At 44.0% G+C, this 26,150-nt stretch overlaps 2 protein-coding genes and 1 long non-coding RNA gene across 3 annotated transcripts; 1 reads left to right on the plus strand and 2 right to left on the minus strand.

Annotated features, from left to right (window-relative positions):
• Nucleotides 1-49: 49 nt before the first annotated feature.
• On the plus strand, nt 50-4,400 carry LOC115168607 (zinc finger protein ubi-d4). Its single transcript, XM_029724048.1, has 10 exons — nt 50-126; nt 725-885; nt 975-1,082; nt 1,209-1,402; nt 1,561-1,738; nt 1,815-1,949; nt 2,295-2,426; nt 2,749-2,861; nt 2,944-3,025; nt 3,144-4,400. Exons 1-10 carry the CDS (start codon nt 95-97, stop codon nt 3,230-3,232), a joined length of 1,224 nt encoding a protein of 407 aa, XP_029579908.1. The 5' UTR covers nt 50-94; the 3' UTR covers nt 3,233-4,400.
• Nucleotides 4,401-5,222: 822 nt separating this feature from the next.
• Nucleotides 5,223-19,850, minus strand: LOC115164091 (sodium/potassium/calcium exchanger 3). Its single transcript, XM_029716204.1, has 16 exons — nt 18,816-19,850; nt 18,424-18,534; nt 13,091-13,167; nt 12,827-12,901; nt 12,346-12,430; nt 11,970-12,073; nt 11,765-11,865; nt 11,608-11,661; nt 10,622-10,761; nt 10,157-10,320; nt 7,469-7,757; nt 7,062-7,228; nt 6,763-6,877; nt 6,461-6,573; nt 6,290-6,355; nt 5,223-6,160 (listed from the first exon to the last, which is right to left on the minus strand). Exons 1-16 carry the CDS (start codon nt 18,922-18,924, stop codon nt 6,050-6,052), a joined length of 1,881 nt encoding a protein of 626 aa, XP_029572064.1. The 5' UTR covers nt 18,925-19,850; the 3' UTR covers nt 5,223-6,049.
• Nucleotides 19,851-23,632: 3,782 nt separating this feature from the next.
• On the minus strand, nt 23,633-25,138 carry LOC115164710 (uncharacterized). The gene is made up of 3 exons (XR_003869972.1): nt 24,929-25,138; nt 24,331-24,501; nt 23,633-24,139 (listed from the first exon to the last, which is right to left on the minus strand). It is a non-coding gene; the product is annotated as an uncharacterized LOC115164710 (long non-coding RNA).
• Nucleotides 25,139-26,150: the final 1,012 nt, after the last annotated feature.

Here is a 26,150-nt window from a genome sequence, read left to right on the forward strand (position 1 = left end):
ATGGGACCTTTTATTTTGATAAGGTGGAAACGTATCTTGAACCCAGCTACACGCGCAGGCGCAGTGGACATTTTGACAACTGCACTGAGCAAACATGGCGGCGGCCGTAGATGGTGTTGTGAAAGTGTAAGTTGTGCTTTATTTTTTAAACGAGTTGGTGCATTTTACACTTTAAGAGATGTATGTCCCGACGTAGGAGAGGAATATATTGGAATCTATGTAGAACATGACTATTTGCCCAATCTTTACAGCAAAGCGTTGGCTACACGTAGCTAGCCAACTAGCTATGGCTATTTATCTTGCTAGCAAGTTTAGCTAGCTTATGTTAGACAGCGTTTCAATTGAAAACGATTGTCATTTTAACTTAGTGTAAACTGTTTGATTACAGGACGGAAGTTCATAAACGGTCTACAAAGATTATGGTGTAAATTGAAATTGCACCTAACGTTAACTAATAGCTACGTAGCTGGCTCTATAGATAGGCCCATCTTTCACTGAGACCAGCGTAGCTAGCTTGCCAACCATTGAAGCGCAGCCTGTCTGCGGTTCTTCATTGTCTATCTACCGTCTCTGTATTGTTCGCTATAGTAGCCAAGTGTTATCCTGTAATATTACAGTGAACGGAGGGGTCCTGTACAACTATACAGGATTATTCGTTTTGAAATGGTTAGAATAACGACTATGATAATTTCTAGTCTAGCATGAGTGTGTTTTCTTGTTTCAGGCTCGGGGAGCAGTACTATAAGGATGCTATGGAACAGTGCCACAGCTATAACGCTCGTCTGTGTGCGGAGAGGAGCATCCTTATGCCTTTCATCGACTCTCAGACGGGTGTTGCTCAAAGCAACTGCTACATCTGGATGGAGAAGAGACACCGGAGTGCAGGTCTGTAGCAAAGACGTGCGCACACACATTCACTCCCTCAAAAGCACACTTGAATGATAAACATTTATTCATCCATATGTTTTGTTCAGGCATGGCTCCTGGGCAGCTGTATAGCTATCCGTCTCGACGCTGGAGGAAGAGACGGCGGTCCCACCCTCCTGAGGACCCCCGTTTGGCCTTCCCACCTATCAAATCAGGTGCAATCCCTCATCCTATGGCTTTTTATTGTTTGTTATTTATATGTTAGAGGGCGTAGTGCTGCCTGTTAGTCTTCTGCCTCCTCAGTTTTGAATAAGCCTCTCGGTCTCTCTGTGTGTGTATAGCGGAGCTGGAGCTGGGTCTGAAAAGGGATGTTGTGGGAACGGTGGACGGCAGCAGCCTGGAGGCCCTGCTGAAAGGGGAGACCCTGGAGAGGAGGGGCCCGCCAGACCCCCGTGCCCCGGAGGACAACCCAGCCACACCTGAACCCGTGGCCGCCACAGTTTCCAGCCACACCTCCTCTGGACGCATCCGCAAGGTTAGATGGGACCTCTGACCTCCCTAGATCAATGAATCAAAGTTTTTTTTTTAAAGCACATTCTACAAATTCAGATTCCTAATACCCTTTACAAAAAGGTTTGCGTTGCTCCCAATGCTCTGTCAGTACACCTGTCTTATCTTGAACTCGGCTTTCAGAGGGTGCTGGACCACGATGACTACCTGGATGATCTGGATGATGAGGACTTTGAGGATGAGACCCCGAAGAGACGAGGGAAGGGCAAGTCCAAGGGTCGTGGAGTGGGAAATGGAAAGAAGAAAATGGAGGCAGCCGCTGCAGCCTTGGAGGAGCAGGACAAACCATACGCCTGTGACAGTGAGTATACATTTATTTAATGTCATTTCTGTTGTGTGTGTGATGACTTACTCCATAATGCTGTGTGTGTTTGCAGTCTGTGGGAAGCGCTATAAGAACCGTCCAGGCCTGAGCTACCACTACACACACTCCCATCTGGCGGAGGAAGAGGGGGAGGACAGAGAGGAGATAGAGTCCCCTCCCCCCCGGCGCCAGCCTGAGGAGCACAAGAGTGAGTCACTGTCTGGAATGATAGCAGCTAGAATCATGAGTCAGTCTACTATAGAGCTGGTCACATTTCTATTATAGATCTAGAATCACTCCTGCTTATCTCATGATACCATTCCTGAGTCAATTGCATGTCTTAACAGTTTACTACTTAATTTACTACAAAGGAATCAATAGCATAGTCCCAAAAGTGCATACCCAAAGCTAAATGAAGCACACCTCAAGAGCGAGTCAAACTATTACAAAGTTAGTCACTCTACTGTAGTTTCAGTGGGATGTCAGTGTTCTAGGGCAGGTTGAGTGTATTGTCTTTCATTCTCAATGTTCTTTGTTTCCTCTCTTATTCCAGCTCCTAAGAAAGGCCCTAACGGTCTGGCCCTGCCCAACGACTACTGCGACTTCTGTCTGGGAGACTCCGCCCACAACCAGAAGACCGGCCAGTCAGAGGAGCTGGTGTCCTGCTCAGACTGCGGACGCTCAGGTAGGAACCTCCCACCCATGTCCCACATTTCCCTTAAAGGGATAGTTCAGGCAAAATCTATATTTGGGTGGAATTACCCTTACCTTAAATTGTCTGAAGGCCCATGGTGACAGAATCCACAATAATCCATTATTTATTTCTGCCACAGCCATGAGTTAGCATCATCAAAATTCATGAATGTTAACAGCCGAACAGATGTAAGCAGTGCTGCACTGTAACTCCTTAGTCTGGCTCTGTTTCAGTTTTCTGTGGATGCATTTCAACCTTTATTTACCCAGGTTGGTAAGTAATGGATAACAGACCTGTGTCTGTCTCCCTTCAGGACACCCGTCCTGCCTGCAGTTCACAGATGTGATGATGGCAGCTGTGAAGACGTACCGCTGGCAGTGTATCGAGTGCAAGTGCTGCAACGTCTGTGGTACCTCAGAGAACGACGTGAGTGCTGCTCCACCTCTGCCTTTTCATACTTCTCCTTTTCGTTGTCGTCTCACACACTGCTTCTGTTTCTGTCTGTCAGGACCAGCTGCTGTTCTGTGATGACTGTGATCGAGGATACCACATGTACTGCCTCAAGCCTCCTATGACTGAGCCCCCAGAAGGTATGTCAGTCTAACCACAACTCCTGCTTGACTTCATTGAAGCCCACATTTACTATGATGATATTGTACTGGTGAGTTTGCCTGTATTAATCATCTCTGTCTCTGTGTGTGTTTCCAGGGAGTTGGAGTTGTCACCTTTGCCTGGCGCTGCTGAAGGACAAGGCATCCATATACAAGCAGCAGAGTCCCACCACAGAGGATGAATAGCGGTTAGTTATCAGTGTCTTTGGGGCCACCCCAGAGTAACCCACCCTGCCCTCAGCAGGGGACCCCACCTTACCACCTCATACAATGACAGTAGCCCCTGACACCCTGATCCACACCCCCTCAATGACCAGGAGGTAGGGTCTGGTTGGGGACTGGAGAGGAGGGAGTCCACTCACCACCACCCTGTTGGCAAGCCCCGCCCCTTGCTGTCTTTCCTTCTATCACGGCTGTTAACTCACCTGGACTGTTACACACTCTGCAGAGACCACCGTAACCCTGGTAACCACTCTACAGAGTTCACATTAGAAAGAAAGGATTCTCACGCTAACTATTCCCCAACTCAACTTCCCCCCTCTCCTTTATATGGTGTGGACTGCTAAGACAGGCAGTGTGCTTAATTTGTTGCCAAATTATCTATTTTTACTTCTTAAGTGTATGGATTTATGGATTTCAAAATATGATCACATTGTTGAGGGATATTAATAGTGGACTTTTGTAGTGAAGTTTTGTCTGTGTACTTCTTTTATATGTTTTAAAAACATTTATCTCAAAGGTTCTGCAACAACAAAACATTTTAAAGAACCTCTGGTGCCAAGGTCCATATGTTGTCCCAAATGACACCCTATTCGCTTTACTGTGCACTTCTTTTGACCAGGGTCCAATAGGGTGCCTTTTGGGAGGCAACCATAGTCATTCTATCGTGACTGAATCACATCTTACTGCCGGTCTGATTTTAAACCTAACATTATTGAACATTTGTCAGCTATCATGTTTATGTAGCTGTTCATATGTGCCACAATGAGCGAGGCACATTGCATGCAGACTTGCACCTGTACTTGAGTACGACTGCACACACAATTATTTACACTTTGTTTTATTTTTTTAACATTTTATATAATCACTTGATATTCCATTGGGGCAGGGGATTTTTTTTTCTAGTTAAATTTTGTAAAGTACCGGTATATATTAATGTCAATGGGGGGGGGAGCATATTACTCAATTCCAGTACTGTATGACTTTTTCTATTTGTTTTTAGTGACATTGATTTTTCTTTTGTGATATGTTAATGATCTCCATAGAGTATTTGTTATGGTAAATAATGTATTTTTATTTACTTTTTTTGTATTGAAACTGCTTTTGCCCTATTAAAATGTCCATGTATCTGCTAGCAGTGTCTTAGGGAAGTGGACATAAAGGACATTCCCATACTTCAGCAATAAGAAACTCAGGGATGGGTACATTTTTTAAAGCAGGGAGACTGCAAAAGGGATTATTGCACAGACTGTGGTATTTATTGCACTCATTCTCTGAAGTATTTACAGCAATGAAAACAGTGCAATCATCAGTCCAACAGTGAGTGAAAACATGCTAAACACAATACATGCAACAATTTCAAAGATTTTACATGAGGAAACTAGTCAATATAAATAAATTAGGCCGTGATCTATGGATTTCACATGACTGGGAATACAGATATGCATCTGCTGGTCAGATAGCTTTAAAAAAAAAATGGGCCTCACAATGGGACTTAGGATCTCATCACGGTTTTTTATGCATTCAAATTGTTCGTTGTCCGTAGCTTATGTCTGCCCATACCATAACCACGGGGCACTCTTGACATCAGCAAACCACTCGCCCACAAAAAACCACATGGTCTGCGGTTTTGAGGCCTGACTGATGTACTGACAAATTCTCTAAAATGACGGAGACGGCTTGTATTAGAGAAATTAACATCCAATTCCCTGGTGGACATTAAACATGCCAATTGCACTCCATCAAAACTAGAGACATCTGTGGCATTGTGTTGTGACGACTGCACATTTTAGTGGCCTTTTGTCCCCAGCACAAGGTGCACCTGTGTAATGATCATGCTGTTTAATCAGCTTGATGTGCCACACCTGTCACGTGGATGGATTATCTTGGCAAAGGATAAAATGCTCACTAACAGGGATAAACAAAATTTGAGAGGAATAAGCTTATTGTGCATATGGAACATTTCTGGGATATTTTATTTCAGCTCATAAAACATGGAACCAACACTTTACATGTTGCGTTTATATTTTTGTTCAGTCTACATACATTAAGAGTCATCCTACAAGCATACATGGTTAGCAGAGTATGGTTACTGCTGTGGCACTCCTACAAGCAATACAATATTGGGTCTTAAAAGGTCCAATGCATCTGTTTTTATCTCAATATCAAATCATTTCTGGGTAACAATTAAGTGCCTTACTGTGATTGTTTTAAATGAAAATGGTCAAAAATAGGTTTGGAACTCTTAGTAATAGGTCTTTTAACTAATTTACCGCCTGGTTATACCAGGCAGGCCAAAACTCCATCCCACTGTCTTTTCAAACACCTCTTACACTAAAAGGGCATTATTGTACATTTCACAGTATTATTCCAAACTCAGTGTGAAAATATATATAAAAACAGGAAAATCAAGTTTGACTGCACTGGGCCTTTAAACACTTTCACTCTAAAGAATATGATTCATCATTGTCATCACGTAACTGTAGATAGAAATTCAATACATAAATTGATTGTGTGAAGTGGATGTTCTCGACTGGTCATCTTCAGATATCACACATTTCTCTAGTTGCTCTGTATAAAACTATGTAAAAGATCCAGTTTGAAACATTTATCAAAGATAAAATGTGAGGTTTCCCATCAATAACAATATTCATAAATGTCTCAAATGCAAATCAACCGTAACTAAATACCCGTACACATACAACTGATAAATAATGTCAACAAGTGAAAACATCACATCAAATAGTATCATCATAATCATACTAAAATGTGTGGGAACCGGGCCTACAGTCGCTGGAAGCCGACCGAGCAGAGTAGGAAGATGGCATAGAGTATCATTAAACAGAGGCCCAGTCTGCGGTCCAACCACCAACGGTTCAGATGAACACTCAGGACCTGAGAGATACAGAGAAATGGAGAAAGAAGTGAGAGGTAGACAGAGAGGATTAGAGCAGCAGAAAAGTACTATATACAGTCTGATTTTGTTATGCAAATAACTTTAAAAGATACTACAGTGATACTCACAGTGAGGAACACTGAACCCAACAGCAGAACAACTGAATAAACCAGGCCTTTACTGTTGATATACACCTGCCAACCATAAAAACACAGCCTCTTTTTGTAGATGCACAACACCTAGCAGCTTTATGGTTGATGAAACGAATCAACACAACAACAAAACAAATCTGTCCCTACCACTGATCCGTAGTCGACCACCAGAGTGCGCAGGAACCAAGGGAACCCAAGTCCCAGAAGCACATCGAAGATATTACTGCCAATGGAGTTAGAGACAGCCATATCCCCCATACCTACAATACACACACCATAGTCAAAACAAGGCATACTGTTAGAGACAGCCATATCCCCCATACCTACAATACACACACCATAGTCAAAACAAGGCATACTGTTAGAGACAGGCATGTCCTTCATACCGTACAAAACAAACAAAAAAGGTTAACGTCACAACACACAAAGATTGATTAGAATTCGACTACCTTGTCGGGCGACGATCAGGCTGGCCATACAGTCTGGTACGCTGGTGCCAGCTGCCAGGAAGGTGATGCCCATCACCACCTCAGGGATGCCCAGCGTGTAACTGATAATGGTCACCTGGGAGCATAGACGGCATTAGGTGACATAGGGGATTATAAAGCTGTTACATTCTTATCAACATCATCAAATCCCATTAAACAGCATTGTCCCACCTTGTAACACACGCTGTGTACATGTGCTATGTGTAGGAACATGTTTGTTTTTATGTGTGAGCTTGTGTAGGTGTGCTCTGTAGTCATACCATCCAGACCATGAGGTAGGAGAAGACTGCGATCCAGAGTGTGGAGGCCAGGAAGGTCAGGAGGTACCAGCGGCTCCAGCGAGGCAGGATACAGTTGGGTACGGTGCAGCAGAGCAGCAGGCACAGAGGCCATGACACCAGCCAGCGCACACGCTCACAGTGCCCTCCTGAGGATGGAGGGAGCAGCACCTTGGTTTTTCAATCATCAATCACAAAGTGCAACAGTAGTCACAAAGAGCTTTACAGTAACCTGACCTCAATCTACAAAGATCTTCACAGTAACCTGACCTCAATCTACAAAGAGCAAGAAGCAGCAGCAAGAAACCTTGAGAGGAACCAGACTCAATATCATCAGAATATAGCAACAGGTTCCTTGTTTGTAAATGTGTTTGTAAGGTTACGCTCACCTGGCACTATGAAGGGACTGAAAGAGACCTCCTCTTCCTCCATCTCCTCCTCTTCGGGCTGTAACCCCTCTGTGTTCCCCTCCGGCCCCCCATCCCTGTCTCCATCCCCCTCCAGTGGCTGCCTCTCACTGTCCCCCGCTCCACCGTTCTCTATTCCCCATGATGCCCCCCGATCTCCCCTCTCCTCCCCTGCCCCACTGTTCCCTATTCCCCATGTGGCCCCATCTCCCCCCTCCTCCCCCGCTCCACCGTTCTCCTCCTGGCCCCGAGCCCGGCTCAACCTCTGCCTCTGTGAGTGAGAAGGTAAGAGACAAACTTTATACGTTTTACAGTTTTTATTTGTTAGAGTAGGAGTATGTCACAACTGGAGCATGGCGCAGGAGAACATCCAACAGCACAATGTTGGCATTGGCATTAAGCCAGAACAGAACAAAAGGGATGAAACAAGCATAGTGTGTCTGTGTTTGTAATCGTGCATCCAGCAAAAGCTAAGGCATGGGAGTGTTAGGAAATATGCAATGCATTTGTGTAGGACTGTTGCGGTCACGGAATTTCATCAGCCGGTGATTGTCAAGCAAATAACTGTCGTTCTCACGGTAATTGACCATTAATTAACAAACACATTTAGCATCTCCAGGCATCCAGGCATACTGTAGCCTACAAGCTACTGATGCAGACCTTTGGAACATCTACATTTTAACAACTCTAATAAATCCATTTAATATAGCCTACACCATAACAATAAATCCATTATTTATTTTAGACAGGTCTAAAGAAACATGACATGAAGAAAATGTAGCCTATTTCAGAAGAACAGAATAACATACTCTGAGTTGTCCTTATGTTAGGTCCTGATGTGGCTATGCCATATGGCTGTGGGCTACACTAGTTCATTTAGCAGGTCCTGATGTGGCTATGCCATATGGCTGTGGGCTACACTAGTTCATTTAGCAGGTCCTGATGTGGCTATGCCATATGGCTGTGGGCTACACTAGTTCATTTAGCAGGTCCTGATGTGGCTATGCCATATAGCTGTGGGCTACACTAGTTCATTTAGCAGGTCCTGATGTGGCTATGCCATATGGCTGTGGGCTACACTAGTTCATTTAGCAGGTCCTGATGTGGCTATGCCATATGGCTGTGGGCTACACTAGTTCATTTAGCAGGTCCTGATGTGGCTATGCCATATAGCTGTGGGCTACACTAGTTCATTTAGCAGGTCCTGATGTGGCTATGCCATATGGCTGTGGGCTACACTAGTTCATTTAGCAGGTCCTGATCTGGCTATGCCATATGGCTGTGGGCTACACTAGTTCATTTAGCAGGTCCTGATCTGGCTAGGCCATATGGCTGTGGGCTACACTAGTTCATTTAGCAGGTCCTGATGTGGCTATGCCATATGGCTGTGGGCTACACTAGTTCATTTAGCAGACAAGATTTGTTTAGAATTCCGTGGTATTATTTTATAGTATGAAGAATACAATTGAACAAAGCTGAACAAAATGGAAAGGATATTTTATCCAAATGATTGAGGGAGTGCCGACATGCGGCTATTCTGTGTTGAGCGGTTAACAAAGAAATAGGTATTCCTATATACTTAATTTAGTCTCTCATTCACAATGAATGTTCCATTAGCAGAAAACACCATTATCAAAAGTGACCACTAATGTGATTATGTATGTAATGCTTTTATTATGAAGGTGCATTTTTATGGTGAAAATGATCTTCCCCAAACTTGAAACTCAGGCCATGCATTCAGTATGTATGCCAGTTAGGCGCTACACCCGTTGTAAAGCGGATTAATGTGCTTCATTTTAAATAAGTTATTTTGCCACTTTAGTTGTGATACAAACCTTATCAAAACATATAGGCCTATGGGCTAGGCTACATGAAGTGTGCGACTATGATTCGAAAAAGGCATTGTTTCTTGCCTTAAGATGGGCATCACAAGTGATAATATATCGTTCACAAGTGATAAGCTAATATTGTCACCCATCAGACTATTCTTGAGTTTATTTTTGTCTTTACATATACGTGTAAAATGAGTTTTGATTTAGAATGGACCATTATCATGCACCTGTCTGGAAACAGGAGCAGGGAAAAATACATGTCATCTCTGCACTTAAATAGCAAATAGAGGACGATTTTCCTGTGATTCATTTTCATGCCAGCAGGTAGGCTATACTTCTGTTGTAAAGAGTACCAATGTGCTTAATATTTGCTAAATATTAGGAAAGTTGAGAAATAAATATAGTAGGCCTAGCCTATAGAAAGCAAATGGGATCCTCCTTTTTTTAATAGAGGCCATCACTCTGTTTTCTCGCCTATAGAAATGTTGCGCAACATGAGCTGATGGACTCTCACGAAGTGTTTGATTAGATCTGTATTGATGTCAGAGTGATTAGAGGGACAATAGAGTGCTGAGTACCAGACAGTTAGCAAGTTTGGTAGGCTACTAATGAACAGCAGCATCAGAGCTTGGAGAAGCCTAATTACCGTGACTAAGCGGTCACGTAGAATTTGACTGCCTTCATTACCCGTGACCGCTGGTGTGGCGGTAATACGGACACCGCAACAGCCCTACATGTGTGTGTTTTTTGCACTTCTATAATAACCATGCATCTTTCCATGCTAAGGTGTGGAGACATACTGCTGCGTGTGTGGTGTGTGCACGTGTGTCCTGTGTACCTCATTGATGACCATGCGTCCTGCCATGCGGAGGCGTGTGTAGGGGGGGAAATGTGGGGTGATCAGGAGATGGAGGCTTGCCTCAGAGAAGCTCAGCTGGTGAGGCTGCAGACTCATCAACTCATCCACCATCACTACCGCAGTCTCCTGCCCTGCACACGAATCTGGGAGAGATGTGGGAGGAGAAGGAGGTGGAGAAGAGAGGGAGAAGGAGTAGAGAGAGAGAGAGAGGAGAAAGGAGAGAGGGAGGAGGAGAGAGGGAGAAGGAGACAGGGAGGAGGTGAGCAAAAGTAGGTTTTCAACTGAAAGAGCTACTTTATGTCCGTCTATTTTAGAATCAGGATCCAATGGGAATATGTTCCATTTGATTGAAAACAATTTGAAGCAATGTGAATATAAGTGTGTGCGTACACACACACACACACACACACACACAAACAATCAGTGGTAGAGACACAAACCGACCTCTCTTCAGCAGCACCATGTCGGTGTCACAGTCAACTCCTCCATGCCCCACTGCGGTAGTCCGTCTCAAGGTACTGAAGCAGGGCTGGCCCCCTCGACCACAGTGCCTCTCCACCCAGCCTGACAGGGGTCTGTTGAACCTACACAAAACACACACAAACACACAGTATCGCAACCAACATTTGTCATGGATAGATACCCTGCTTGTGCTTATCTGAAGTAAAATGTTGTGGGGTAAGAGAGGGAACTGAACAAATAGTAAACTATAAGAGGCACAGACAAAGTCAGCAACCTACCCCATGATGATAATGTAGTCAGCAACCTACCCCCCGATTATAATGTAGTCAGCAACCTACCCCATGATAATGTAGTCAGCAACCTACCCCCCGATGATAATGTAGTCAGCAACCTACCCCATGATAATGTTGTCAGCAACCTACCCCATGATGATAATGTAGTCAGCAACCTACCCCATGATGATAATGTAGTCAGCAACCTACCCCCCGATGATGATGTAGTCAGCAACCTACCCCCCGATGATAATGTAGTCAGCAACCTACCCCATGATAATGTAGTCAGCAACCTACCCCATGATAATGTAGTCAGCAACCTACCCCCCGACGATAATGTAGTCAGCACCCTACCCCATGATAATGTAGTCAGCAACCTACCCCGTGAAAATGTAGTCAGCAACCTACCCCATGATGATAATGTAGCCAGCAACCTACCCCGCGATGATAATGTAGTCAGCAACCTACCCCATGATGATAATGTAGTCAGCAACCTACCCCATTATGATAATGTAGTTAGTTACTCACTTCATGATAATAATGTAGTCAATAACTCATCTCATTGTGATAATGCAGTCAGTAACTCCCTTCATGGTGATAATGTAGCCAGCTACTCATTCCACGATGATAATGTAGCCAGTTACTTCATAGTGATAATAGTCAGTAACCTAACCTACTATGTAGTCAGTTACTCACTTCATGATGATAATGTAGACTAGATACATGGAGATCAGTATGATGGTCTCCCACCTACAACAGAGAAAAACTGTTTAAAAGCACAATCTGTATGTATCAATATGTTATAAATATGTAGAGAACCCAGTCAGTCTTGTTAATGGTCCAATGTCCTTACCAAATCACTTTGTCATCATAGATCACCACAATCAGCATCAATATAGACAGGATGTAGTAGAGAGAATCCCGAAGCAGCGGCCACCAGCTCAGCGAGATAGGCTGAGAGAGAACACAACATACACAACATACAGCTGAACAACACTGCCTGTCTAAACCTAAATCCTGCCATATTGCTTTCAACTGTCTCAAAAAAGTTGAGTAACCTGTCCGGCAAAGATCCCACAAATGCCGATGATGACGAGGATGTTGAAGACAGCCGATCCCACAATGGTGCCTACCCCCAAGTCACCTTTAGTGATGAAGACACCTGGGAGAACAAGAGGTCAACAGCAGTGCATATTGATCCAATCAGTCCAATCGGTATGCATTTGCAGGCCCCTTTTGGTGACCTGGGCCATGTTCAGTACAAAAACGTTGTGGACCTTTGCAGATAGAAATCCCATGACTAGAGCTGACGTGATTCCTTATTCTACATACCAGAGAAGTATGTTTGTTCTACATCATACATTTCTATCTGAACGTTGGCCAACGTTTTGTCCTGCTGAACACGGCCCAGGATCAAGGATGTAGAATACTGACCAATTAAGGAGGTGAAGAGCTCAGGGGCGGAGCTCCCAGCCGCCATGAACGTTGCCCCGGCAACATCCTCACTGAGTTGAAGATTCTAGAAAAGAGGTTAATGGATAAACAGAGAGGCTTTGTAATTAAAACAAACTTCAAACAGTGAAGAGGCAATCAAAAAGTAATGAGGGAAACAACCGCAGGTTGGCATTTATTGAGATGACATGCACTGGATGCAGCAATGCAGAGTGGTCACGAGCTGGCACAGCCACAAAGTCATTAAACCTAACCAAAAACTTGACCCTAACCTTAAACACCCTAATGCCTAACCTTAAAATAAGACAAAAAAGCTAATATTTTTACAATATAGCCAATTTTGACTTTGCTGCTGGCCCATCTAGCAGAAATCGTTCAGTTCTGCCTCCAAGGCACGACTCATGGCAATAAATGTCCACCTGCAAAGAAACCAACAGAAGTGGGAAGGTGTTTTTATTGTCACCTCTGATATCTTCTCCAGTGATGGAACAAAATAGACATCACAGACTATAGCCAGGGCATAGAACATGTAGACCGCCTAGGAAACACAGGAGAAGAAACAGCTTGTCTGTGGACTGAGTTGGATGACATAGTGATTGTTGGGGTACTGTTACTGTAGAATGGTGTACTACGACAGCATTGTTAAACAACGCAGTAAGCTCCTTAGAGATCCTATTAAATTACTATATATGCATTCTAAATCCTAATGACATGGTAGGCCACTCACACAGACTACATGGAGAAGAACTGCTCCTTTTCTCCTCTGCTCTGGAGAGAAAATATCTGCTGGAAACTCGTGGATTGCTGAAAGAGAGGGAGAGGAGAGAGATATTGAGTGTGTTTTCTGAAGAAGGGTTCCAATTCAAGGGAATAAGACACAGTTTGTTGCGCTCCAAAACTCTAGCAGTTCTTGAGATTTGAGATCATGTGACCATGTGAGTGTTCCATTTCATCTCCTAGCAACAGCCACACAGCTCCTGGTTTAAGTGGTCTCTTTAGGATATACAGCGCATTCAGAAAGTATTCAGACCCCTTGACTTTTTCCACATTTTGTGACGTTACAGTCTTTTTTTTGTCCTCATCAATCTACACACAATACCCCATAATGACAAAGCAAAAACAGGTTTTTAGAAATGTTTGCAAATGTATTAAAAATGTAAAACAGAAATACCTTATTTACATAAGTATTCAGACCCTTTGCTATGAGAATCGAAATTGAGCTCAGGTGCATCCTGTTTCCATTGATCATCCTTGAGATGTTTCTACAACTTGGAGTCCACCTGTGGTAAATTCAATTGATTAGACATGATTTGGAAAGGCACACACCTGTCTATATAAGGTCCCAGAGTTGAAAGTGCATGTCAGAGCAAAATCCAAGCCATGAGGTTGAAGGAATTGTCCGTAGAGCTCCGAGACAGGATTGTGTCGAGACACAGATCTGGGGAAGGGTACCAAAACAGAATTGAAGGTCTCCAAGAACACAGTGGCCTCCATCATTCTTAAATGGAAGAAGTTTGTAACCACCAAGACTCTTCCTAGAGCTAGCCACCCTGCCAACTGAGCAGTCGGGGAAGAAGATGACCAAGAACCCGATTGTCACTCTGACAGAGCTCCTCTGTGTAGGTGGGGGAACCTTCCATAAGGACCACCATCTCTGCAGCCCTCCACCAATCAGGCCTTTATGGTAGAGTGGCGAGACGGAAGCCACTCCTCAGTAAAAGGCACATGACAGCCCGCTCTGAGTTTGCCCCTGAGCTCTTCACCTCCTTAATTGGTCAGTATTCTACAACCTTGATCCTGGGCAGCGTTCAGCAGGACAAAACGTTGGCCAACGTTCAGATAGATTTCCATGATGTAGAACTAAAATACTTCTCTGGTATATAGAATAAGGCATCATGTCAGCTCTATAGTAGCCATATCTAGGAAAACCAAAGTTCCAAAGGCTGGACCTAATATAGTGTATAAGAAGTCATACAAAGGGCACCTAAAGACTCTCAGACCATGATAAACAAGATTCTCTGGTCTGATTAAACCAACTCTTTGGCCTGAATGCCAAGTTTCACGTCTGGAGGAAACCTGGCACCATCCCTACGTTGAATCATGGTGGTGGTAGTATCATGCTGTGGGGATGATTTTCAGCGGCAGGGACTGGGAGACTAGTCAGGATCGAGGCAAAGATGAACAGAGCAAAGTACAGAGAGATCCTTGATGAAAACCTGCTCTGGAGCACTCAGGACCTCAGACTGGGGCAAAGGTTCACCTTCCAACAGGACAACGAGCCTAAGCACACAGCCAAGACAACACAGGAGTGGCTTCGGGACAAGTCTGTCAATGTCCTTGAGTGGCCCAACCAGAGCTCGGACTTGAATTCAATCAAACATCTCTGGAGAGACCTGAAAATAGCTGTGCAGCGACGCTCCCCATCCAACCTGACAGAGCTTGAGAAGGTCTGCAGAGAAGAATGGGAGAACTCTCCAAATACAGATGTGCCAAGCTTGTAGTGTCATACCTAACAAGACTCGAGGCTGTAATCGCTGCCAAAGGTGCTTCAACAAATTACTGAGTAAAGGGTCTGAATACTTATGTCAATATGATATTTCCGGGGGGGGGGGGGGGGGGGGGGGTTGTCATTATGGGGGTATTGTGTGTAGATTGAGGGGGTAAAAACTATCATTCATTTTAGAATAAGGCTGTAACATAACAAAATGTGGAAAGTCAAGGGGTCTGAATACTTTCCCAAATGCTCTGTATGCAACCTACCTCAGACCCCTTGTCCTGGACCCTAAACTCACTCACATTGGCCTACGCCCTACGCACATTTGCATGCATACATGCTACACACACACCAGACGTGACAAGAAGTGGGCGATACTAACAGGGCAGCATTTAAAAAAGCTCAGAATACACTCTGCTAGCAGTTCTAGAATTTAGCATTTAGTTGCCTAGCAACAGAGACCTCAAAGGCGTATTAATGAGGGTTTAGGCATCCGTCTGAACCCCTTTATAGCCAGACTCAGTAAGTATAATTTACTTCATTTGTGATTATGAAATATTAAACTGTCGGGGAGCCAAAACAAACCCAGGCAAAACATAATTCTCAAGCGGCCACTGGGCAAGCCATCCTTTGATCTGTCGGTATCAGACAGCTGGTGTTCTCGTTTGCTTGTAGCGTACAAGCATGTAGGTTACTCTACTGCACAAAAAAATACATGTACAAGTGGAGTCAGCTATGAACGTTACAGCAGTAAAATGTCATTTTAATTTACATAGACAAGTTCAACAATATAGGCCGCCTAATGCGCAGCAACGGTAGCGGTGTTATCTGGGCTCCCGAGAAACGCAGCGGTCTAAGGCACTGCATCACTACAGTCCCTGGTTTGAATTCAGGCTGTATCACATCCGGCCGTGATTGGGAGTTCCATAGAGCGGCGCACAATGGGCCCAGCGTCGTCCGGGTTTGGCCGTCATTGTAAATAAAAATGTGTTCTTAACTGACTTGCCAAGTTAAATAAAAATTCTGCTTGACCCATAGCAACTATAGGGTTGAATAAATGTGCCATGAAAAGGTTGCAATAGTAAACCCCACATCCAAGAAGAAAACACAATTAGCCAACTAACACTGCAAGTGCATGAACATTTATTTGGCTGTAGGCTAATCACCCACCCGTAGGCTATGCAAATTTGCAAGCAATGCGTGTGTGTATCTATCTATTTGCTAGTCAGCTAAATTAGCTAGCTTGCTTCACTTACCAGTAGACAGAGCTGGCATTCGTGATTAGTGTCCAGCATTCTGCTAACATTGCTCGTGCTGAGAAGTCTGAAATATGTTCCAACTAGCAAGTGTTGCACTAGGAAAATATTCTCAATCCCTTGCTGAATGAAAATCGCCAACAATTCCAGTTCATTCTGAAACTCAAACTAGCAACATCAAAGTAACTTTGTAATGACAGACCGACCAGTGTTTTCAAATCTGCGGTCTTGCATATCATCAACTGTAGCACAGACAGACTGACAGCCAGGAGCCAATAATATCAACCGTTACAGCATGCATGTGTCTGCTAAATTACACGTTTATTCTGTATCACTCAACTCTCATTTATGAGTCTCATTTGTGTTAAGAGAGATATACACTATCTATACAAAAGTATGTGGACACCCCTTCAAATGAGTGGATTCGGCTATTTCAGCCACACCTGTTGCTGACAGGTATATAAAATCAAGCACACGGCCATGCAATCTCCATAGTTAAACACTGGCAGTAGAATGGCCTTCCTGAAGCTCAGAACCTTTCAACGTGGCACCGTCATGGGATGCCACCTTTTCAACAAGTCAGTTCGTCAAATTTCTGCCCAGCTAGTGCTGCCACGGTCAACTGTAAATGCTGTTATTGTGAAGTGAAAACATCTAGGAGCTTTCTAACCTTTATTTACCTAGGCAAGTCAATTAAGAACAAATTCTTATTTACAATGACGTCCTATGGGACTCCCAATCGCAGCCAGACAATCGCAGCCAGACGTGATACAGCCTGGATTCAAACCAGGTACTGTAGTGACGCCACTTGCACTGAGACGCAGTGCCTTAGACCACTGCGGCACTCGGGAGCTACAATGGCTCAGCCGAGAAGTGGTTGAATGCTGAGTGCTGAAGCACATAGCATGTAAAAATAGTCTGTCCTCGGTTGCAACACTCACTACTGCATTCCAAACTCCCTCTGGAAGCAAAATCAGCACAAGAACTGTTCGTCAGGAGCTTCATGAAAGGGTTTCCATGGCTGAGCAGCCGCACATAAGCCTAAGTGTCGGCTGGAGTGGTGTAAAGCTCTGGAGCAGCGGAAATGCATTCTCTGGAGTGATGAATCACGCTTCACCATCTGGCAGTCCAACGGACGATTCTGAGTTTGGCGAATGCCAGGAGAACGCTACCTGCCCCAATGCATAGTGCCAACTGTAAAGTTTGGTGGAGGAGGAATAATGGTCTGGTGCTACTTTTCATGGTTCGGGCTAGGCCCCTTAGTTCCAGTGAAGGGAAATCTTAACGTTACAGCATATAATGACATTCTAGACGATTCTATGCTTCTAACTTTTTCGCAACAGTTTGGGGAAGGCCCTTTCCTGTTTCAGCATGACAATGCTGCTGTGCACAAAGCGAGGTCCATGCAGAAATGGTTTGTCGAGATCGGTGTGAAAGAACTTGACTGGCATGCACAGAGCCCTGACCTCAACCCCATCAAACACCTTTGGGATGAATTGGAACGCCGACTGCGAGCCAGGCCTAATTGCCCAATATCAGTGCCCGACCTCACTAATGCTCTTGTGGTTAAATGGAAGCAAGTCCCCGCAGCAATGTTCCAACATCTAGTGGAAAGCCTTCCCAGAAGAGTGGAGGCTGTTATAACTACAAAGGGGGGACCAACTTCTTATTAACGCCTGTGATTTTGGAAAGAGATGTTCGACAAGCAGGTGTCCACATACTTTTGGTCATGATGTGTTGCTGTAGTCGTGGCGGGATCAGAGAGACATTTAGAACATGTGCGATAGAAATTATCACTAGGCCTATGCCTCATAATTTCCTGGAGAAATCTGACCTGCAATTTGTTAATAAAGCTGCTGGAGTTTTTATTTAACTAGGCAAGTCAGTTAAGAACAAATTCGTATTTTCAATGACGGCCAAGAAACAGTGGGTTAACTGCCTTGTTCAGGGGCAGAACGACAGATTTGTACCTTGTCAGCTCGGGGATTTGACCACTAACCACTAGGCCAACCTGCCGCACCGAGTTATAATTCGTAAAACCTTCATTTGTGTCACTTTGAAGTGATCCAAATGGCAAATTCATCTTTCATCTATACAATTCAAGATATATTAAACCTGAAGAAAATAAATGACATTTTATTTGACTTACTGAGTCTGGCTTTAAAGAAATGATGAGAGACAGCCAGAGAGATTGACAGATAGGCTAGAGACACTGGATGAGTGAGTGGGAAGCAGAGGAGTAATGCTCAGGTAGACAGACAAGACACCAATGATCCAAGAGCACAGGAACAAACAAAAATACTAGTGCACCAGCTCTGGGCGTTGTAGGAGTGTAGGTGTGGTTCTCCTCTTCTCTCTCCTGCATTAGTTCTCTCTTAGACCACGGGAAGTCACCAACAACATCACTGGGGCTTGGAGAGTCTGTCAGGATAGAGCAGCATAGATTATTTCCTAAAAGATATTAGCATATTAAATATTATGAGTTTATAAAAAGCGATCACATTGTTTTTAGGGGAGGCCGGGGTAGGCCGTCATTGTAAATAAGAATTTGTTCTTAACCGTCTTGCCTAGTTAAATAATGGTTAAATAAAACATTTTAAAATAATAAGAATGTAATAATGAAACAGGTGTGATGATTGAATAAACCACTGATATTTTATGTATGAATGAAATGAATAACGCGACTCTGGGGGGAAACGCACCTGTTACGTCTAGGAGCTGCATGAGCCAGGTGGCCGTGACCATCCCGACTCCACAGACACCGAGCCGCCAGAAAAGCCGCATGCGCTTAGGTCTCACCGCCGCCTTCATCTCGCCGCTGTTCACTCAGCTCAGAACATGTCGGTCACCATCCCAGCGTCGGTTCTCCGGTTTATATCAGATGATCAGGTGGAATCTTTTTCATGCACTCTCAGGGAAAGCTAGTTCTTCACGTGCAGCCATGGATTATTATTGTCAGCATCCCTGCACCCATTCTTTCCCACTCTCTGTCTTCAGAAGCACAGCATCTACCGCGGACATCTGTCCGTTCCTCCGCCGAACCGAGGAAACAGTCTATGGGCTTTTTGCTAAAGAATTAGTCTCGCACACAATAGCTTATGTTTTTAAGCGTCACATCGTCGCAAGTCTGTACTATTTCCAGAATTTCCCACTCCTCCCATCATGTCTTCTTCGCTCCCAGTCTGTTCCAGTATCTTCATGACTCCGTCACGAGGGGTGTTTACCGTGAGCTCGTGGTGCCACCATCAGTGAGCGCGACAATTGGGTGGGGCGCACCAACGAGCGAGCTCCAGTCTCAGGGACTAAATATGTATTTATCAACATGAGGCATGTCATGTTACGCCATTATGTCATTAATAATATAAGACACACAACACAGACACAATTCCAATAAATAAATAATTATTTCACGTTGATGAAAATGCATCCACAAATACGAACACAAAATAACTGTTGCAGGAGTAGCACTGACCAATAGGGTACTAAGGGGTAACTGCCTCCCTAGGCAAGACAACAAAAACTACAATAGTCCCAGTAAGCAAAATTACGTTGAAATTAGGTTTAACTTAGGTTCTAAATGAAAGGTCAAAATACTTTTCTGGAAGTTGAAATCAAGTACATTTTCAGTTCTAGGTGAAAGTTGAGAATATATAATTCATAGATGTCTATGTTTGGGCCAAATCAAGGCTGGTCCAGACCAAATCTGAACCAAACATAGGCATCTATGATTGGTTTAGATTTGGTCCAGACCAAAAACCAACGTCCGTGGATGTGGAAATCAAAGCTGGTCCAGACTGCACCAAAAAAAGACCTCCAGTCTGGACATCACCAAAAAAAGACGTCCAAAAGGCATCAGTGTCGTTCTGTGCTTATTGTGGTATAGCCTACAGTGTAGCCAGAAATGTCATTTTAGGAATGCCCATCTACGTGGTAGGCCTACCGTTTGTAAAATACAAAAAAAAAGACGGCTGTCCTAACGGGACCGAAAAGAGGTCCAAAAGACGTTGGCGTCAGTCCGTGCTAAACCATGTCAGCCTGCAATGGCATTTTATGATTGCCCGTCCATTTGTAAAACAGGCAGTTGTATTGGCTTTATTCGTCCTGATTCCTGTGACTAATCAATTTGGCAATTTTAAGCTCTGAATATCAGCTACCCAGTCACGACTCGTCATTCAGGGCAGGTGGGGCAAAAAATAAGGCTTGCCTGTTTTGCATGTTATTTTGTCATTAATACATGTCACATATCAGTTTGCAAACAATGTAACAATTATGTATATCATTGAGTTAATAAAGCCGCATACAAACATGGTCTCTTTTTTTGTTTTCTTGAGAAAGGCAGCTACAACATTCAGGTGTTTCAGCCTAGCTCGCTCAATGTCTAAATCGAAATTACGGATTGCCTCTTATCCACTTGTCGTCCCCTTATGCCATAGTTTGTACATCTCAATTGTCAGTAGAAACCACATTTGCAAGTCGTATATACATGTAGTTATTACCATGCATGAGATCCCCACATTGTAGCCTGTACATTTAATATATTCACTGATCAAGTACTCTATCTTTGCAAATAAAGGTGCAGTTCAGGTATGAATGTCTGAGATTCTTTTTCAGTTGTATCCAATACCAGAAGTATCAAATTCCAGTCTTTGAATGATGCTGTGTCTGCATGTATGTATGACAATTATACACTTCAACAGTGTTTTACCAATCCTCGGACATCAATGCGTACACATTGTAACTATGCAATAGACTAGAAACATGATTTAACTACACTGCTCAAAAAAATAAAGGGAACACTTAACACAATGTAACTCCAAGTCAATCACACTTCGGTGAAATCAAACTGTCCACTTAGGAAGCAACACTGATTGACAATCATTTTCACATGCTGTTGTGCAAATGGAATAGACAACAGGTGGAAATTATAGGCAATTAGCAAGACACCCCCAATAAAGGAGTGGTTCTGCAGGTGGTGACCACAGACCACTTCTCAGTTCCTATGCTTCCTGGCTGATGTTTTGGTCACTTTTGAATGCTGGCGGTGCTTTCACTCTAGTGGTAGCATGAGACGGAGTCTACAACCCAGACAAGTGGCTCAGGTAGTGCAGCTCCTCCAGGATGGCACATCAATGCGAGCTGTGGCAAGAAGGTTTGCTGTGTCTGTCAGCGTAGTGTCCAGAGCATGGAGGCGCTACCAGGAGACAGGCCAGTACATCAGGAGACGTGGAGGAGGCCGTAGGAGGGCAACAACCCAGCAGCAGGACCGCTACTTCCGCCTTTGTGGAAGGAGGAGCAGGAGGAGCACTGCCAGAGCCCTGCAAAATGACCTCCAGCAGGCCACAAATGTGCATGTGTCTGCTCAAACGGTCAGAAACAGACTCCATGAGGGTGGTATGAGGGCCCGACATCCACAGGTGGGGGTTGTGCTTACAGCCCAACACCGTGCAGGACGTTTGGCATTTGCCAGAGAACACCAAGATTGGCAAATTCGCCACTGGCACCCTGTGCTCTTCACAGATGAAAGCAGGTTCACACTGAGCACATGTGACAGACGTGACAGAGTCTGGAGATGCCGTGGAGAACGTTCTGCTGCCTGCAACATCCTCCAGCATGATCAGTTTGGCGGTGGGTCAGTCATGGTGTGGGGTGGCATTTCTTTGGGGGGCCGCACAGCCCTCCATGTGCTCGCCAGAGGTAGCCTGACTGCCATTAGGTACCGAGATGAGATCCTCAGACCCCTTGTGAGACCATATGCTGGTGCGGTTGGCCCTGGGTTCCTCCTAATGCAAGACAACGCTAGACCTCATGTGGCTGGAGTGTGTCAGCAGTTCCTGCAAGAGGAAGGCATTGATGCTATGGACTGGCCTGCCCGTTCCCCAGACCTGAATCCAATTGAGCACATCTGGGGCATCATGTCTCGCACCATCCACCAACGCCACGTTGCACCACAGACTGTCCAGGAGTTGGCGGATGCTTTAGTCCAGGTCTGGGAGGAAATCCCTCAGGAGACCATCCGCCACCTCATCAGGAGCATGCCCAGGCGTTGTAGGGAGGTCATACAGGCACGTGGAGGCTACACACACTACAGAGCCTCATTTTGACTTGTTTTAAGGACATTACATCAAAGTTGGATCAGCCTGTAGTGTGGTTTTCCACTTTAATTTTGAGTGTGACTCCAAATCCAGACCTCCATGGGTTGATAAATTGGATTTCCATTGATTATTTTTGTGTGATTTTGTTATCAGCACATTCAACTATGTAAAGAAAAAAGTATTTAATAAGATTATTTCATTCATTCAGATCTAGGATGTGTTATTTTAGTGTTCCCTTTATTTTTTTGAGCAGTGTGGTTAAAGGCTGATGTTTAATTCATATATAAAGAAATATAATTTCAAAAAACAGTACACTACACTTCCTATGCATCATGTAAATACTCTAAAACCAGTTAATCTCAATATCTAATTTCCTTCATCTGCACTGATCTCAGGACACAGGATAGGTGTAGTATTTCATCAAATGAGACTTAATTTCAACCAGTAGAGAAAGTGAAACGCTTTATTGAAAGAAGTTCATTATCCAATTGTTACAAATACATAATCCTTGCATTATAAATATTATAATTGTAATATTATATTTATAAATACAAGTACAATCTGCACTTCAATGCACATCTGGTGTGCATGATAAAAACAGAGGAAGAAATAGGTGGCGAGAAAGGTGTAAAAGACAGAAAGGGAAAGAGGTAAGAACAGAGAAGCAGGTTAGCCAGCATATGATTAATGAATCATAGTGCTACCCTAATATTCTCTCAGTTCATCACAATTACATAGTAGTGTCTCTAGTGGTGTCTCCTAACCAGCCTTTGGCTCCCAGTTGGCCCAAAGGTTATCTTAAGAGCGGATGAGGTGGGGATGACGGGACTGGGGGTTGGCACCCTCTCTCACATCAAAACGAGAGACGAGAGATAGATGGAGAAAGAGAGAGCATATTTAAGCATTGTGTTTTTTCTTTATTCTAACACTGTCAGTCATCATAATCATCAGTAGGTGAAATGCAAAACTGGCCTTGGATCATTAACTCGGGGACTACTACATCTCTACCTGTATTTCAATGTAAAGCATCTCTTTAATAATACTTCCTGTTGACCTGACCAAGTGACCTCTCACCTCTGATCATATTGTACCCTCTATGTAGCCTGTTCAGATGCGGGAGGGGTTCACCGACACATCTGATATAACCTAGAGGATTTAGGGAGAAGCGGAGAGGGATAAAGTGAAGTACTTTATGCTGAAAAACATGCACAGACACACAAGGACAAATAATATAGCGTAGTTATAGAAATAATAAAGTGTCTTACTATTCTCCATGGTTGGCCCTCATGCCTGTTCTTTGAAGGTGGAAGAGCCACAGTTATACACCTGAGCCTGCTTACTGCACGACACAATCCATCAATCAGATTGATACATGAGTGTGTAGGTGTGAGTTATAGGGTGTCTAATTCTTAAAATAGCCCGTTTTGTTTTTGTATAGACATCACACCCTTACTTAAACAGCACCCTCAACTGAGAAGTAGAATTCAAATGGAGAGAAACTGGGAATTGAATAACTGCAGTTGACATAGCTAAGTAAATGGAAGAATACTCTTATTGCAATGTGGATGGCTATTAAAAGAGCCTTTGGTTGTGCATACTGTAGTCTATGGTTTTGCCAGGAAACAACACCCTCTTTGAAGAAGTAGGAGGTGAAGATCTCCAGCACGGATTGCCTCTCTTGCTGCGTTGTTGGACCCCATCCTTGAAACATCGTGCAGAGCAGCAGACTTCTCATCTGGCACATGACGGTGAGCTGCAGATCCCCTCCTGGTCCTTGTGTCCATCCTCATGAAGTTATGCAGGACACAGGTAGCCTTCACATGTCTGAATTCCCCCAGAAGGCAGTCCCAGATGGCCATGGTCACCCAACCTTGCAGTGCCCTACACGGTAACTGTAGGCAATCGCTTTGAAGGAATCTCCAGTTACAAGGTATCTGTAGGAATATGAAAGATAATGGCATTAGACTTTTACATCACTAGGTCATTGTGGATTACTAAAGTATAATATCACTTATAACATCATGATAACATTGGATAGATACAGGTGCACACACATGTGCATGTGTAGCATGTGACAATAGCAGGATCATATCAAGGATGGCATCACAAACAAATAAATAAATACCACTGGAAGCTTGATGATGAGTTGATCATTTGAATCAGCTGTGTAGTGCTAAGGCAAAAATGTGCACCCCTTTGAGTTCCCAGGACCAGGACTGAGAACCACCATGCTTCATTGGGACCTCTTCATCTGCAGACAGGCTTTCACAGCTCTCTGTATCAGAGGACGGAAAACCTCACAAGAAACAGACTTCCTTACACTCAAATTAGACAGGCACTGAATATTATGTTACTATTATCTCCGTCCTCACTTCTGGGGACTGGAACTACACAAAAGTACCTGCCCTATCCAAAATAGTCTACTCCCTCACTTTGACAGTTGGGGCTGCTATCCTTTCACCCTCCTCCATGGCTTTTAGCTAGCTACTGACAAATGCATTTGGAATTTGTTTTTTACAGTGATAAATACATTGATAGCTAGATAATATGAAGTTAGCTAGCTAAATGATTTAAATATCACCATCTGCCTATCTATAAACTATGTAAAGTTGGCTAGATAGCTAGCTAGCTATGTTAGCAGCTCATTTGAGTTAGCATGCACTATAGCTAGTTAGCTAATAATACATCTGTTTTTTTTACATTTTCAAAATGTATTTACTTACTTGAATAGGTTCTCCCCAGCCATGTGGACGATTGGAAACAGTGCAGAAAAGTTTGTCACCAGAGTGTTTTAGAGCATATTACTATTTACCTGTGAAAAAAGTCACGAAATGGAGAATGGATTAAACTATTGACCCATATAATAACCACACCTTCAGACAAACTTGCTATGCTGAATTCTTGATACACAATCGAACGTGCTGCCACATGCTTCCAGCACGCCCAGAAGAGAGCCACTCTGGGCGGCCTAAGCAGCACGTGGCAATTTACCGCATGCTAGTGTACACGAGCTGTCCTGCCTAATGAGCAGGCTGGCCCTGGCACCTACTACCATACCCTGTTCAAAGGCACTTACATATTTTGTCTTGCCCATTCACCCTCTGAATGGCACATTTACACAATCCATGTCTCAATTGTCTCAAGCATTAAAAATCCTCATTTAACCTGTCTCCTCCCCTTCATCTACACTGATTGAAGTTAACAAGTGACATCAATAAGGGATCATAGCTTTCTCCTGGATTCACCTGGTCAGTCTGTCATGGAAAGAGCAGGTGTTCTTAATGTTTCGACACTCAGTGTATATCTGGGGAAGGGTATAAAACAATTTCTAGAGTGTTGAATATTTCCAAGAGCACAGTGGTCTCCATCATTGGGAAATGGAGAAAAAAAATGGAACTACCCAGACTCTGCCTAGAGCTGGCCATCCGACCAAACTGAACAACCGGGCAAGGACCTTGGCCAGGGAGGTAACCAAGAACCCAAGGACCACTCTGACAGAACTACAATGTTCCTTGGCTGAGATGGGAGAACCTGCCAGAAGGACAACAGTCTCTACAGCCATTCGCCAATCTGGGCATTTTGAAAGAGTGGCCAGACGGAAGCCACTCCTCAAAAAAAGGCACATGACAGCATACCTGGAGTTTGCAAAAAGGCACGTGAAAAACTGAGATCATAAGGCAAAAGATTGTGGTCTGATGAGACAAAAATGTAACTCTTTGGCCTGAATGCAAAGCGCTATGTCTGCAGAAAACCAGGCACAGCACATCACCCGTCTAACACCATCCCTACCGTGAAGCATGGTAGTGGCAGCATCATGCTATGGGGATGCTATTCAGGGACTGGGAGACTGGTAATGATAGAGGGAACAATGAATGGAGCCAATGTCACGTCGTGTGTGTGTGTAGGTGGCAGGGAAGTCAGGCACAGGAGAAACAAACTTGGTGT

Source organism: Salmo trutta, chromosome 3, assembly GCF_901001165.1.
Source record: "Salmo trutta chromosome 3, fSalTru1.1, whole genome shotgun sequence".
Classification (NCBI taxonomy): Eukaryota; Metazoa; Chordata; class Actinopteri; order Salmoniformes; family Salmonidae; genus Salmo; species Salmo trutta.

What these genes read in the sequence shown, in the direction of transcription:
- LOC115164091 (XM_029716204.1), bottom strand. Translation starts at nt 18,924, where the DNA reads ATGAAGGCGGCGGTGAGACCTAAGCGCATGCGGCTTTTCTGGCGGCTC. An exon ending in CACTGGAGAAGATATCAGAG is followed by an intron (nt 12,431 to 12,826) that starts GTGACAATAAAA and finishes CCTCTTTTCTAG; the next exon opens with AATCTTCAACTCAGTGAGGA. An exon ending in CCTGATCGTCGCCCGACAAG is followed by an intron (nt 6,574 to 6,762) that starts GTAGTCGAATTC and finishes TGTGTATTGTAG; the next exon opens with GTATGGGGGATATGGCTGTC.
- LOC115168607 (XM_029724048.1), top strand. Translation starts at nt 95, where the DNA reads ATGGCGGCGGCCGTAGATGGTGTTGTGAAAGT. An exon ending in GTAGATGGTGTTGTGAAAGT is followed by an intron (nt 127 to 724) that starts GTAAGTTGTGCT and finishes TTCTTGTTTCAG; the next exon opens with GCTCGGGGAGCAGTACTATA. An exon ending in GAAGAGACACCGGAGTGCAG is followed by an intron (nt 886 to 974) that starts GTCTGTAGCAAA and finishes TGTTTTGTTCAG; the next exon opens with GCATGGCTCCTGGGCAGCTG.